The 11,206-nt window shown below is 56.9% G+C and overlaps 6 protein-coding genes and 1 non-coding gene across 7 annotated transcripts; 4 read left to right on the plus strand and 3 right to left on the minus strand.

Moving 5' to 3' along the window:
* Positions 1–32: 32 nt before the first annotated feature.
* On the minus strand, positions 33–1,529 carry SPRG_14734 (TKL protein kinase; the record flags this gene model as incomplete). The annotated part of the gene is made up of 3 exons (XM_012354003.1): positions 33–188; positions 245–680; positions 730–1,529. Coding segments are annotated over 3 exons (1,392 nt in total), but the record flags the coding sequence as incomplete, so codon positions are not given.
* Positions 1,530–2,667: 1,138 nt separating this feature from the next.
* Positions 2,668–3,237, plus strand: SPRG_14735 (hypothetical protein). The gene has a single exon (XM_012354004.1). The coding sequence runs from the start codon at positions 2,692–2,694 to the stop codon at positions 3,199–3,201; it is 510 nt and encodes a 169-aa protein (XP_012209394.1). The 5' UTR covers positions 2,668–2,691; the 3' UTR covers positions 3,202–3,237.
* Positions 3,238–3,252: 15 nt separating this feature from the next.
* SPRG_14736 (hypothetical protein) lies at positions 3,253–3,701 on the minus strand (the record flags this gene model as incomplete). Its single annotated transcript, XM_012354005.1, has 3 exons — positions 3,506–3,701; positions 3,382–3,456; positions 3,253–3,336 (listed from the first exon to the last, which is right to left on the minus strand). Exons 1-3 carry the CDS (start codon positions 3,692–3,694, stop codon positions 3,253–3,255), a joined length of 348 nt encoding a protein of 115 aa, XP_012209395.1. The 5' UTR covers positions 3,695–3,701.
* A 328-nt stretch (positions 3,702–4,029) lies between these two features.
* On the plus strand, positions 4,030–4,100 carry SPRG_30191. The gene has a single exon. It is a non-coding gene; the product is annotated as a tRNA-Val (tRNA).
* Positions 4,101–5,666: 1,566 nt separating this feature from the next.
* On the plus strand, positions 5,667–6,362 carry SPRG_14737 (hypothetical protein; the record flags this gene model as incomplete). The annotated part of the gene is made up of 1 exon (XM_012354006.1): positions 5,667–6,362. The coding sequence occupies one exon, from the start codon at positions 5,667–5,669 to the stop codon at positions 6,360–6,362; it is 696 nt and encodes a 231-aa protein (XP_012209396.1).
* A 636-nt stretch (positions 6,363–6,998) lies between these two features.
* Positions 6,999–8,485, plus strand: SPRG_14738 (hypothetical protein). Its single transcript, XM_012354007.1, has 4 exons — positions 6,999–8,016; positions 8,064–8,101; positions 8,154–8,228; positions 8,282–8,485. Exons 1-4 carry the CDS (start codon positions 7,053–7,055, stop codon positions 8,447–8,449), a joined length of 1,245 nt encoding a protein of 414 aa, XP_012209397.1. The 5' UTR covers positions 6,999–7,052; the 3' UTR covers positions 8,450–8,485.
* Positions 8,486–9,230: 745 nt separating this feature from the next.
* On the minus strand, positions 9,231–9,903 carry SPRG_14739 (hypothetical protein). Its single transcript, XM_012354008.1, has one exon. It carries the CDS (start codon positions 9,883–9,885, stop codon positions 9,292–9,294), a length of 594 nt encoding a protein of 197 aa, XP_012209398.1. The 5' UTR covers positions 9,886–9,903; the 3' UTR covers positions 9,231–9,291.
* Positions 9,904–11,206: the final 1,303 nt, after the last annotated feature.

Below are 11,206 nucleotides of genomic sequence, written 5' to 3' on the forward strand. Positions count from 1 at the left end.
CATATGCGACCTCCATCGCTGTCGGCCGCACCGTTGGGCGGGTCCATGCACGAGACACCGAGTGCGCGAAACCAGCTCGGACAAGCGTCGCGGAAGGACGGCCGCAGCTCGCCGGCCATGACCTTGGCCATGATCACACTCTCCGTGAGCGGGTTGCCCGCCGGCGTGCACTTGTCCGCGTACGGCAGCTACCAGAGACCATTTTGCATGAGTACAGCGCAATGCATGACGACGAAAGGACTACCGCGTGCGTGTCGAGCTCGGTGCAGATGACGCCGAACGAGTACATGTCGGCGGCCGTCGAGTAGTGGCCGTCAATGAGGACCTCGGGCGCCATCCAGCGGTACGTGCCAACGCCGATTGTCATTGTCTCGTCGTCCCATTGCTCGCGCGAGATGCCAAAGTCAGTGAGCTTTGCACCTTTGACCGAATCCAAGAGAATGTTGCGGGACTTGAGGTCGCGATGGACAACCTTGGGGTCGAGGAGGTGCAGGTAGACGAGTGCGTCCGCAATCGCCAGGGCGACCGAGAGCTTCTCCACCCACGGGTATGCATCCACCGCCGTCGCCATGAGCGCGGTCCGGAGGTCGCCGCGGTCCATAAACTCCGTAATGAGTTGGACGTCAGCGAGGCGCTTGTAGCTGACGCCAATGAAGCGAACAATGTGGTCGCAGTCCATCCTACATGCCACGGCATTAGACCACGGCGATATGCAAAGTGAAACCTCACTTGGCAACGAGCTGGATCTCGGCCAAGAAGGCGTGGACCGTCGCGGTGGTCGTCTTGAGCAGCGTCTTGATCGCGACGGGCTCGTCCATGTAGGTGCCATACCAGACTTCACCAAAGGCACCTTCGGCCAGCTTGCGCTCGAGCGTCACTTCGCGCGAATCGAGGCGCCAGAGCTGCAGCGCGTCCAGAGTATCCACGTCATCCGGCAACGATGCCTGCGTGTCCTTGGTAGAGCCCGTCTTTGCCGGCGTCGCCTCCAGCAGATGAAAATCGTCGCCAGCGGCTTGCGGTCGGTGTTGGAAGCGGAGACGGTACACAACGTAGGCGCCAATGAGGGCCACTGCGACAGCGCAGCCGACAATAGCGAGCCACAAGCTGTTGTTGGATGCGTCTGTCGTCGTTTGGTTTTGGAAGCTGACTTGTGGCGTGGCCGAGGCGGACGCACTGGTGACGCCTGGTACGGCGGTGGCAGCCGACGGCGGCGTTGTAAACGTCGGCGTCGGGAATGCGTTTGTGCAGTTCATGGTCGATATCGGCACCTTGGAATCCGTGCTCGTGTCGAGAAAGAGGCACGAGTAGGGCGTGCTCGCCTTGGCGGCGTTGGCCATCCACGCGTTCAGCACCGTGAAGAGGCCGTAGCAGGACGTGTTGCTGCAGTAGCCGTCGCGCTTGGTGCGATCGACCTTGAAGGCGTAGATGTCGGTGAGCGCTGGGCACGGATGGAAGTAGTTGCTCGGGTCGCTAAAGGTCTTCTCGTACTCGGCCATGGTCAGCGCACAGAGGTCGACCGTCGCCGCCATCGTTTCGATGTGCAATCTTGGGCGGGCACCCACTGTTTAAAACCGCATCGAATGTTTGCTTTCTTCCACACTATGCATACATTCTGGCAATGTCATCGGTGGTTTTAAACAGCAAGCCAGAGCCATCTGAAATGTTGGAGGGTGATGGGCAGCACGTCGCCTCTGCCAAGATCGATTCCCGCGCAAATCCAAAGCTGAAACCACCGATCTCATTTGCCATTTGACACGAAGATGACGCAGTACTACTGGGTCAGCGTTGTCAGTGGCGCGCATGTACAGCGGGGCGTTGCAGGTGGATTTGCTTACATTCGAGGTGCCACGGAAAGGGCCACGAACTACACCCGTCGACGGCTTCATCGACTCCTCGCCCCGCATCGCGATGCAGGCCATGCGCGTGCTGTAGCAGTTTACAGCCGTCGGATTCGTCGCGAGCGCCGTATCCAGTCCAGATGACGCCGGCGTTTCGACCGCTCCGCGTCAACATTGCGCCGAGTCCGCCGGCGCTGACACTTGTGGACAACTGCGACAAAGAGGAAGGCCTGGTCCTGGCCTTCAAGATATCCGACTCTCTACGAATCGCAGCCGCCATGGGCGCGCGGCTCCACAGAAAGAAGCCCGAGAAAGAGGCACGCACGCCCAAGCTTCAAAGTAGCCAATGACCTCGGAGTGCGAACGGTGCTTCTTTGCAACCTTTTCATCGCCCACATGATTCTCGTCCAATCAAGTACAACCATGCTCGGCTTACCGCTTGGATGGTTCAATTGGGTCGATGCTACGAAACATTTCACAGCAAGCACCGATTCGAATCCAGCGCGACGGTGTTCTCAAGTCGCCTTTCTTGGACCCGATATCATGGGACGGCGGGCCGGCGACGATGCACGTTGAAACCGGATTGTAAAGATGGTACGTAGGTTCTATACGAGGGCTTGGCGTTGGCGCTGTGAAATAGGTGCGCGCAACGACAATAGGTGCAGTGATGGTCGTCGGCTGCAAGATACTTTTTCTCTGTATTTTACCCAATCCGCAAAAAGCATGCATTCCACCAATCAAACGCGTGGGTACTCTTGAATTGGACCAATCGCTGCCGTTTCAGAGTTGCACTTGCATTCTTGGTTCAACGATTTCAGTTTGCATTTGCCAGCAACAAGCACAAGACGACGTGATGGTCTACCGGATCGAGCAAGTGCGCTCGCTGCGGGCCAAGGTCGCCGCCGTTGCCGAGGCCGCCGACAGCATCGTCTACTACGTCATCGAAGTCGAGCATGGCACGTCAGCGTGGAGCATCGCGAAGCGCTACTCAGACTTTCACGAACTCTGGTCGGCGCTGCATGCGCATTTCGCCGCGCCGCCCGACGACGACTGCCACGCCGAGGTCGCGACCGACGTCGTCGACCTTGATTTTCCCAAGAAGAAGATGTTTCGCTCGCACGATCTCGCGCTGAGCCGCCTCGACGCGCTACGAAGCTACCTCAAGCTCCTCATCATTGCGCTCCAAGACGACCTCTGCGACGACGACACGACATGTGACGCCGCCACGCGCCTTCGCACCTTCCTCGGTGTTGACGCGCTGACGGACGACGCCAGCATGGATACCTTGCCCTTTGAGCCCACGAAGGCCCACTTTTATCGTGCAGCGAGTTCGTGTGCAAGTCGCACGGACTGGTCACCATGATCTTCTCGAGTAATTTATGACGTTTTTATTCACACACTACAGTCAGCCAACTCAAGCCGTCGATCGGAGACGCCGCGGTCGCAGGCGCGCCTTGGCGACGCGGGCTTCGTCTTGCGACGGCACGCGCTCCAGTTCCTACCAAGGATTGGTCTTGGATGACATTTCAGAAGGGTCTCGCACCTTGGAGAGAAGACGATGGGCAATCTCGAGCTGCATGCGGACAGGCATCGTGTCCATGGACGAGGCATGCAAGCACTGGAAAGAATGAAAATGGGCGTTGAAGCAACCAGGAACGGGTACGTACACTGGTGAGGATATCACACGCCGTGTGCAAGATATGGCAGTGCAGCGGCTCCTTTGCAAAGGCTTCGTCGAGAGGATTGAGGAGGCTGCGGTCATGAAGCTTGGAAGCGACGCGAGCCTGGATTTGCGCCTTGACAGCGACGCGCACGTCCAGGCGCCACGCATCGTCGTCACGTATAACGTCCGGCATGAAGAAGAGAAAAGGGAGAATGAAACCAACGGTTGCAACGCCCGCCATCGCATTAAAAATCGCGACGCGGTCCTTAAACTTGTTGTCCTTAAAATATAGTTGCTATTGGGACGGAATGGCAAGTAGGAGATTTCGCTGTCCTCACACTCGAGCTGGTATGGTAGATCTCTTCACGTTGGTATATGGAAAGGAGTAGTCGCGACCGTCATCAACGTTTTTGGCTTGCCATTCGTGGTGCACTAGTCACGTTCGAGCCCATGTGGTATTTTCCACTCGCTATCGAGACAACTTGCACATGGATTAGCCTTGTCAAGATGCAGATGGCATCTAGTCGATCACCTTTTGTCCAGTCGGTGGAATCCTGCTTCACATGCAGGAGGTGCGGGGTTCGAGCCCCGTAGGTGTTGTCCGTATCTTCTCTTTCCCATTAACGTTGGCAACGGAATTATCGAGGCACAGCTTGACAAGCGGCATGCAAGCATCTTTCTTGGTCGTCGTCGTGTGTTCAAATGTAGCAAGGCCAATGTGCATTGTATTGACCCTTCAATGTGTAGGTAGCTGTCGCTTGCGAGCTGGCGGATCACTCAAACCCATTCACTCACCATTGGCAGTTGCTGGTGGGACCTCATAAGCGCCACCGAAATAAGCCACGTGCCTTGGTGGCGGCCGCATCAGCCCCTCCGACGGTGGTCGGAAAAGAGCGCAAAAACGTCGGGGACGCCGAGCAGCAGAAGAGTGCCGTCCATGCAAAGGCAGTAAAATGACGAGGAAGAAATTGCAGTCATCGTACAGGCGATATCGTGACAAGATGACACGTGCAATGTAGCAACATTCAAATCGAGAATGCTGGCCAACCCAAGTCAAGGCCAACTCTACTCTGAGGCAACGACGCAGCCTGGCACGATGTTTGAGAACGTGGGGATCCGAACACGGCTAAATACAATTGGGTAGCGTTAGGTAGAGTGCGACTAACCAAGTAATGCTCCGCGCGGTGAAGTTCCGCGCACATTTGCACTGGCTCGACAGGGCCGACCAAGCGTGCCTCTTCTGCCCCAAGCACGAGACGTACCGCCAATTCCTCGTCGACTGCGACTTCATCAAGGACGTGTGGAGCACGCTTCACGCCGTCACGGTCCCTTTGGGCGTGACCTTGCCGACTACGCTCTCCGGCTACCTCTACTCGACGCCCAAGACGGCGTCCAACATGCACCAAGCCGCGTTCCGTTACTTCTGGCCCGTGCTACGCGCCTGCGTCTGGTTCAACGTCTGGCGAGTCTGGAACGATCGCGTCATTCGCGCCGACCTACTGCTCCCAAGTCCATGGACGATTGCCGTCAAGGCGGCACGCGTCGCTCAACTGCACTTGCACCACAACCTCGTACAAGAGCCCGAGCAGCCGGCTCTTCGTCGACTTCTCCGGCTCCTCGTCCAACACGAGTGGCTGGGACGTCACCTCGCGGATCGCGCTCCTGCCTCCGCCAGCCTAAATCAAGTCCCTCAACCGAGTACGCACAACGAAGAAAGTCGGACAATTTTATTTAGCATAGTTTTATTATATCTACACATAGAAGACCCACTTCAACAACACAAGTCGATGTATACCACCTGCGCTGGGCCACAGGTCTAGGACGTTGCAAGAACTGCCACCGACTGGGAGGTTAGTGCCATTTGTCAACTTATCCGGATGCGCCTTCGATCCACCAGAGCTATCCACCAGCTCGTGTCCTCGTCTGTGTGACAGCAGCCGCGATCCCATATCGCCTTGTCGAACCTAGTCCACCATGTCGTAATTATACTTGTTTCTAGTATGGTGCTTCTCCATAATGTGTCCATCGCTCCCCATGTTGGACACGGCGGTGTCACAGTGGTGAATCCACTCGGAGTCCCTTCTATGCTCCTTCAACACGATGCTTGAACGTACCAAAACGTTATCAACCAAGACACTCATTTTCCAATTTACTCCGACAGCATCATGTTTGACAACGGCGGCGGCTTCGACTTGGTTCTCGCCACAATCGTGCTCTTTCTGGCAATGCCCATGGTCTTCTACGGCGCTGGCATTCCCATGTACTCGGCGCTCGTCTCGTGCTTCTTCTACGCGTTTACCTTTGCGTGGATGTTTGGTCGCGCCGTCTCGAGCGACATCACGGTCGGCGGCGCTGTCGCCTTTACCGTCTTTGCCTCCGTCGCATTGGTCTTGCCGTGTCTGGCGCCGTCCTCGCGCGGTTTCTTGATTGTGGGTTTTCCCGCCTTTGCGCTGACGGCGGCCTTTAGCAGCGCAGCCTCCCCATTTCTCGTGCTGCTTGCTGCCACCGCCGTCAGTGGCGCGCTTGGTGGTTGGGGCGGCCGCCACGAGCGTGCGCAACTTTTCTCGACGGCGCTCAGTGGCGCCCTAATGATCACACTCGCGATCTCCGTCTACGTTATCGGGAAAGACACGGGCTCTAGCAGCTACTCGACAACGTACCGCTACACCACAAGTGATGGCTACACATACACGACGACCACCAACAGCAAGAACGGAGGTTCAAGCTTGAGCCCGAACCTCGTCGTGGGCCTCTTTTTCAGCACGTTTCTCGTCGGTCTCCTCATTCAGGCCCAGTGCACCAAGCCATCGCCGGCGGCTGCGGCCAACAACAACAACGACGCCCCGTACCAGGCTGCGTGAGCTACTTGATAGTCCGCTCTTGCATTATTGTCCCTAATCTAACTTGCCACTATGGTCTTATATGCCTGTATACCAGCAACAAATAAGAGGAATGGTAGTGCTACAGATTGGCTTCACCAAGCAGGGACGCAAGCGAGGACTCGGTGATAGCGCGTCGTGAGGCAGCTCTTCCTCCGCCAGAGTTCTACCAGTAGTAGCATGAAGTGGCCATTGGCACCAAATACTGCATCCCAGCAGTACGAAGACGATGGGCGCCTGCATCAGGCACGTCGTTGCCACCTCATGCATGCAGAGTCTCGCTATTATAGCCGAACGTACTAGGCTCATCGGTCGACGATCTCTCGGATGCGGCCGTCGGCTGCTCGGCGCGTGGCGGTCCTTGCTGCTCCGACCATCCTTCCTGGAAAAGCCAAGAGGCGACGACTCTCTATCGCACCCTCTTACAGCCATGCTCAACTGCATGGACGTAGCTTCCGCAGAGGTACCTTGCGTCATGCTTGGCGTCATGGAGCCGCGTCCGTTGAGCTCCTCCGCGCTGCCACCTGCCGCATCCGGATACAGCCGGCGGAAGAATATTGGAACGAAGAAGTGTATTTTTCTCTGTGTTTGAATTATGTCTTGAAATTTGTAGCGGATAAAAAGGACGCTCGGGGCCGCGGATTTCCGATATTGGCACACAGACCCCAGAAGATGGCGTCGGAGCACCCGAGCCGCGCCCAGCGCGCTGCGTCCGAGGCCATGGGCCCGTCGCCTAACGGCGAGCACCCGTATGGCCGCCGCATGTCGGAGCAAGGGTACACGAGCCGGCGAAGCCTCGACGACGCGATGGACGTGGACATGGGCAGCCTCGGCAGCGACGGCGGCGTCTTTGAGGGCGTGCGCATCGCGGTCCCGCCGCTCGAGATCCCGTCGTCTAGCCTTGGAGAGCTCTCGAACTTTCGGCTGGACGCGTACAAGGAAGGCAACCTGGACCTCTCGATGAGCATGGACGCGTACGCGATGAATGTCATCGAGGAAGGCCGGCGCGTGATCCGCCATTTCTTAGAGACGTGCAAGTGCTACGACGTCATCAAGAACTCTGGCAAAGTGGTCGTCTTTGACGTCAAGATCCCGATGAACCTCGCGTTCTTTGCGCTCGTCGAGCACCACATCAAGTCGGTGCCGCTCTGGGACGCGGACCAAGGCTGCTTTGTGGGCATGTTTACGTCGACGGACTTTGTCAACATTTTGCGCCACTTTTACAGCACAGGATCGCCGATGAACGCGGCGGCCGAGCACAGCATTGCGTCCTGGAAGGCGCTGAGCCTGCGCATGAATCTCTTGCCGCCGACGCACTCGCAGATGCTGTACGTCTCGCCCGAAGACTCGCTCCTCTCGGCACTTCTCTTGCTTCGCACGCACCAATTGCACCGCCTCGCGGTCCTCGACACGCAGCAAAACTCGGTGCTCTCGATCCTCACGCACTTTGGCATCCTCGAGTACCTTGTCTCGACCTTTCGCGAGCAGCGCCGGCTCTTTGACCAGTCGATCGTCGAGCTCGGCATTGGCACGTTCACGAATCTCATCACGGTGCCCGAAGACACGCCGCTCATCCACGTCTTGCACACGCTCATGGAGCAACGGATATCCGCGGTGCCGATTGTCGATGCCAACGGTATTTATATATGGTTTGGCCAACATGGAGCTCACTGCAATTTGTAGGCGCGGTCGTAAATCTTTACTCGGTCTCGGACGTCACGGTAGCGTACCATATGGATGTCTTAACCAAGCTCATGCGTCGGTGTTATGTAGGAACTCGTCAAGGACAGAACGATCTCGACGCTGGACGCGGCGGTCGGCGATATCTTGCGCGTCCAGCAAGCCGAGGTATACCTCTTGTGATTGTACACGTTTGAGCCTGGACTGATGCAGGCGTGTAGGGTATTTTGGGCGACAACCTCCACTTTTGCGCCAAGCAGGACACGCTGCATATGCTCTTTGAGAAGTTTGCGGCCGCCAAGGCGCACCACTTGGTTTGCGCGGACGAGAGCCGCCGCTGTGTAGGAATCGTAGCGCTTAGTGATTTGTTTAATTATTTCCTGCAATAAACGGCCAGCGCCATGCACGCGCCCAAGTTCCCACCGACATTAAAAAGGTCGCTCTTAGGCCCTTGGTCGGACCAAGCGAGACGCCGACAAGCAGCAGCAGCCAAGACGTGGTCGAGATGATACACTTCAAGGCGCCTTGGTCCAACCAAGATGCACCAAGGCGCCATGGAACCCTACCACTGCTAGCTACATTCTCAACTGACTGCTCTTACCATCGACCAGCCAACTGTGACACCTCGACGTCCGCGCTTGTCAATAAGAAAATCAGAAGCGTAAAGAGCACACCAAGCACTCAGCTGCTTAACTAATAGCAACGCACACATCGTCATCGCACACGCCGCCCGCCGATCACGCATCCTTGGGGCACTACCACTCCCATGGCTAGCGACGTCGTTCACTCCATTTTTCTTGTGTGCCCTTTGACGCCAAGCGCAACTCCCGAGACGGCGGCAAGCACACCGCACCGCTCGGATAGAACGATGGCAGCGTCTACAAATGAAAAGCGAGCCGCGCATGAAGCAATAGAGCGCTGTCGTTCCGAAGACAAACAGTTCGTATCAATGTTTCAAGAATTATCGCCGTTTCGACGTTTTGCCCGCTGCGCTCCATGTATCTGTGTATCAAGAATGGACCCTTGCCGAGCATCAAGCAAGGCATGGTTTTGTGAAGAAGCTCCTTCACTGGTCAGGCGCACGTGCTTCTACAAGGGTATTTCCTTCCCTTGCTCCGACTGTAAGAGGTGTCCCGCGGCGAAGCTTTCCGATACGCATGGTACATTGAATGGCGGCATGATAATAAATAGTCTATTTTCGCAGTGCTAATAATAAGATTGAATCACGGCTCTACAAGGAAGGGCCGGCAGCGGTCGAAGCCGGCGTCGTCGCGTAGAACGCAAGGTCGTGCACGTCGAGGCTGCTCCGGTGGCTTGAGTGGCTCGTCGAAGTGGAGAGCACTTCGGTGTTGCGGCGGCTGCGGTACCACGCGTCCGGGTGGATCGTGTCGAGTTGGACGCTGTCGTACATGGTCGGCGCTTGTTTGCTCTTGTCGTAGATCGAAAGGAAGCTCAGGATCGCTTTCGCGCCGCTGCAGAGGTGCGCTTCGTCGCAGAGGTCGCCTTGGATCGCGAGCAACGTGGCTTTCAAGAAGGCTTGGAGGTCCTCGAAGCGGCGCTGGCGCGAGGCCTTGGTCGAGAAAAAGAGCTTCTTCGGGAAGCGCGGGAGGTGCGAGCAGAGCGTGCAGTTGTCGCGGCCGGCGTGCGCGCGGGCAGCCGCGTAGAGCGTCGTCCAGAGCGCGTGGAACTCGGAGTAGCGCTTCGCAACGTAGTAGGAGCGGTCGCCGTGGTGGATCTGCACCACGTAGTACGTCGTCTCTTCGTGCTCGCCCACGGCCACGATCTTGGCGTGGACGCCATGGACGTTCTCGATCTTGTAGAGCATATTGATGGTGCTTTTGCAAGCGAAAATGGAAAATGAGCTCTTGTGTCAACCTCGGGTCGGCCAACGAGTGGCCAAATCCAAGCGCATGTCGCAGCATTTGGATGATGCAATCATGCGGGGCCGAAATCCACTTGGTGTTTGTATACCCGACTTGATTACGCGGTCGTCGTAGTGTCAAAGTGCAGTTTTGGTGCTGAGGATAATCAAGAAGCGACCGTCGTTCGGCGCGTTGTCCCGCGAGTGCTGCGAAGACAGACGAAGGAACTGCTAGTACCTGTGTAGCATGCGCGTGCCTCCATCAACTGCGTAGTACGGAGAGAGGAGCATGGTGGCGCGTCGTCGCAGGCCCGCGTCGCAGACACCCCATTATTCGAGTGAACATCTTCGTCGTCGTTGCGTGATCATGCATGATGCATCGGTATCGCGTGCATGTTCATGCGATTGTCCCCTTGGCGACATCATGGACACATCCTAAACGCGTCATGCGTCTGTACCATGCACCGACTGATGATACGGTGTCCTGTCCACCATTAGCTCTGTCCACTACGAGTCAAACCATACAGTATTGGCTCTGTCCATGATGACGATGCTGACATCGCCGGCAGGATTTTTGCAACATTTTTGTGGATTTTCAATTTTTATAGCCGACAAGTAGAGGTCATGACGCTCGACAAACTCTACTCACAGGCCAACCTATACGACGGCAGCATATCGTCGGGCGTTGTGCATCGCTGGCAAGAAGGATGTCTTTTCCGTGGCAAGAGGCGGCCAGCTTGGTCAGGATGACGCTAGACAGTCATGAACCACCAAGGCAATGCTGGTCGAAGCTGGTCATGGCGAACCTGGTTTGGAAAGCTGGCTGCCTGCTCGGGGTGTCTGCTTGCCGGGTTTATGCAGCCTCGCGTGGCCGTACGTGTCAGCGTATCTGCGCCTTGCTTTTTGTCGCGCAATAGGTGCGGGCCGTACTGGCAAATGTCCCCGAGTGGATACGCAGGATTCTTGGTAGCATTGATTGAGGCTCGTGACGTCAGGGTAGACGGGAAATGGAGGGTTTGGGTGCAAGACAATGCACGCACGTGTGGCTTATGTCGTTGCTTAGTTACGTGTTTCTAATATATGGAGGCAGGACGCTTAGAACTGCTGCTGGGCCTGGCGCTCGCACATCTTGAACTGGTCAAAGTAGAACTGGCACGCGGCGACGTCGTTGCTGTTAGCGTTGAGGCAGTCCATGAACGACTTGTTCTGGTTGGCGCAAGGGTTGGCCTGCTGGGGCGCGGCGGCGGCCGGGGCGGCCTCCTGCTGCTGGCTGCTGCTGTCGCTG

Source organism: Saprolegnia parasitica, assembly GCF_000151545.1.
Source record: "Saprolegnia parasitica CBS 223.65 unplaced genomic scaffold supercont2.142, whole genome shotgun sequence".
In the NCBI taxonomy this organism is placed as follows: Eukaryota; Oomycota; class Saprolegniomycetes; order Saprolegniales; family Saprolegniaceae; genus Saprolegnia; species Saprolegnia parasitica.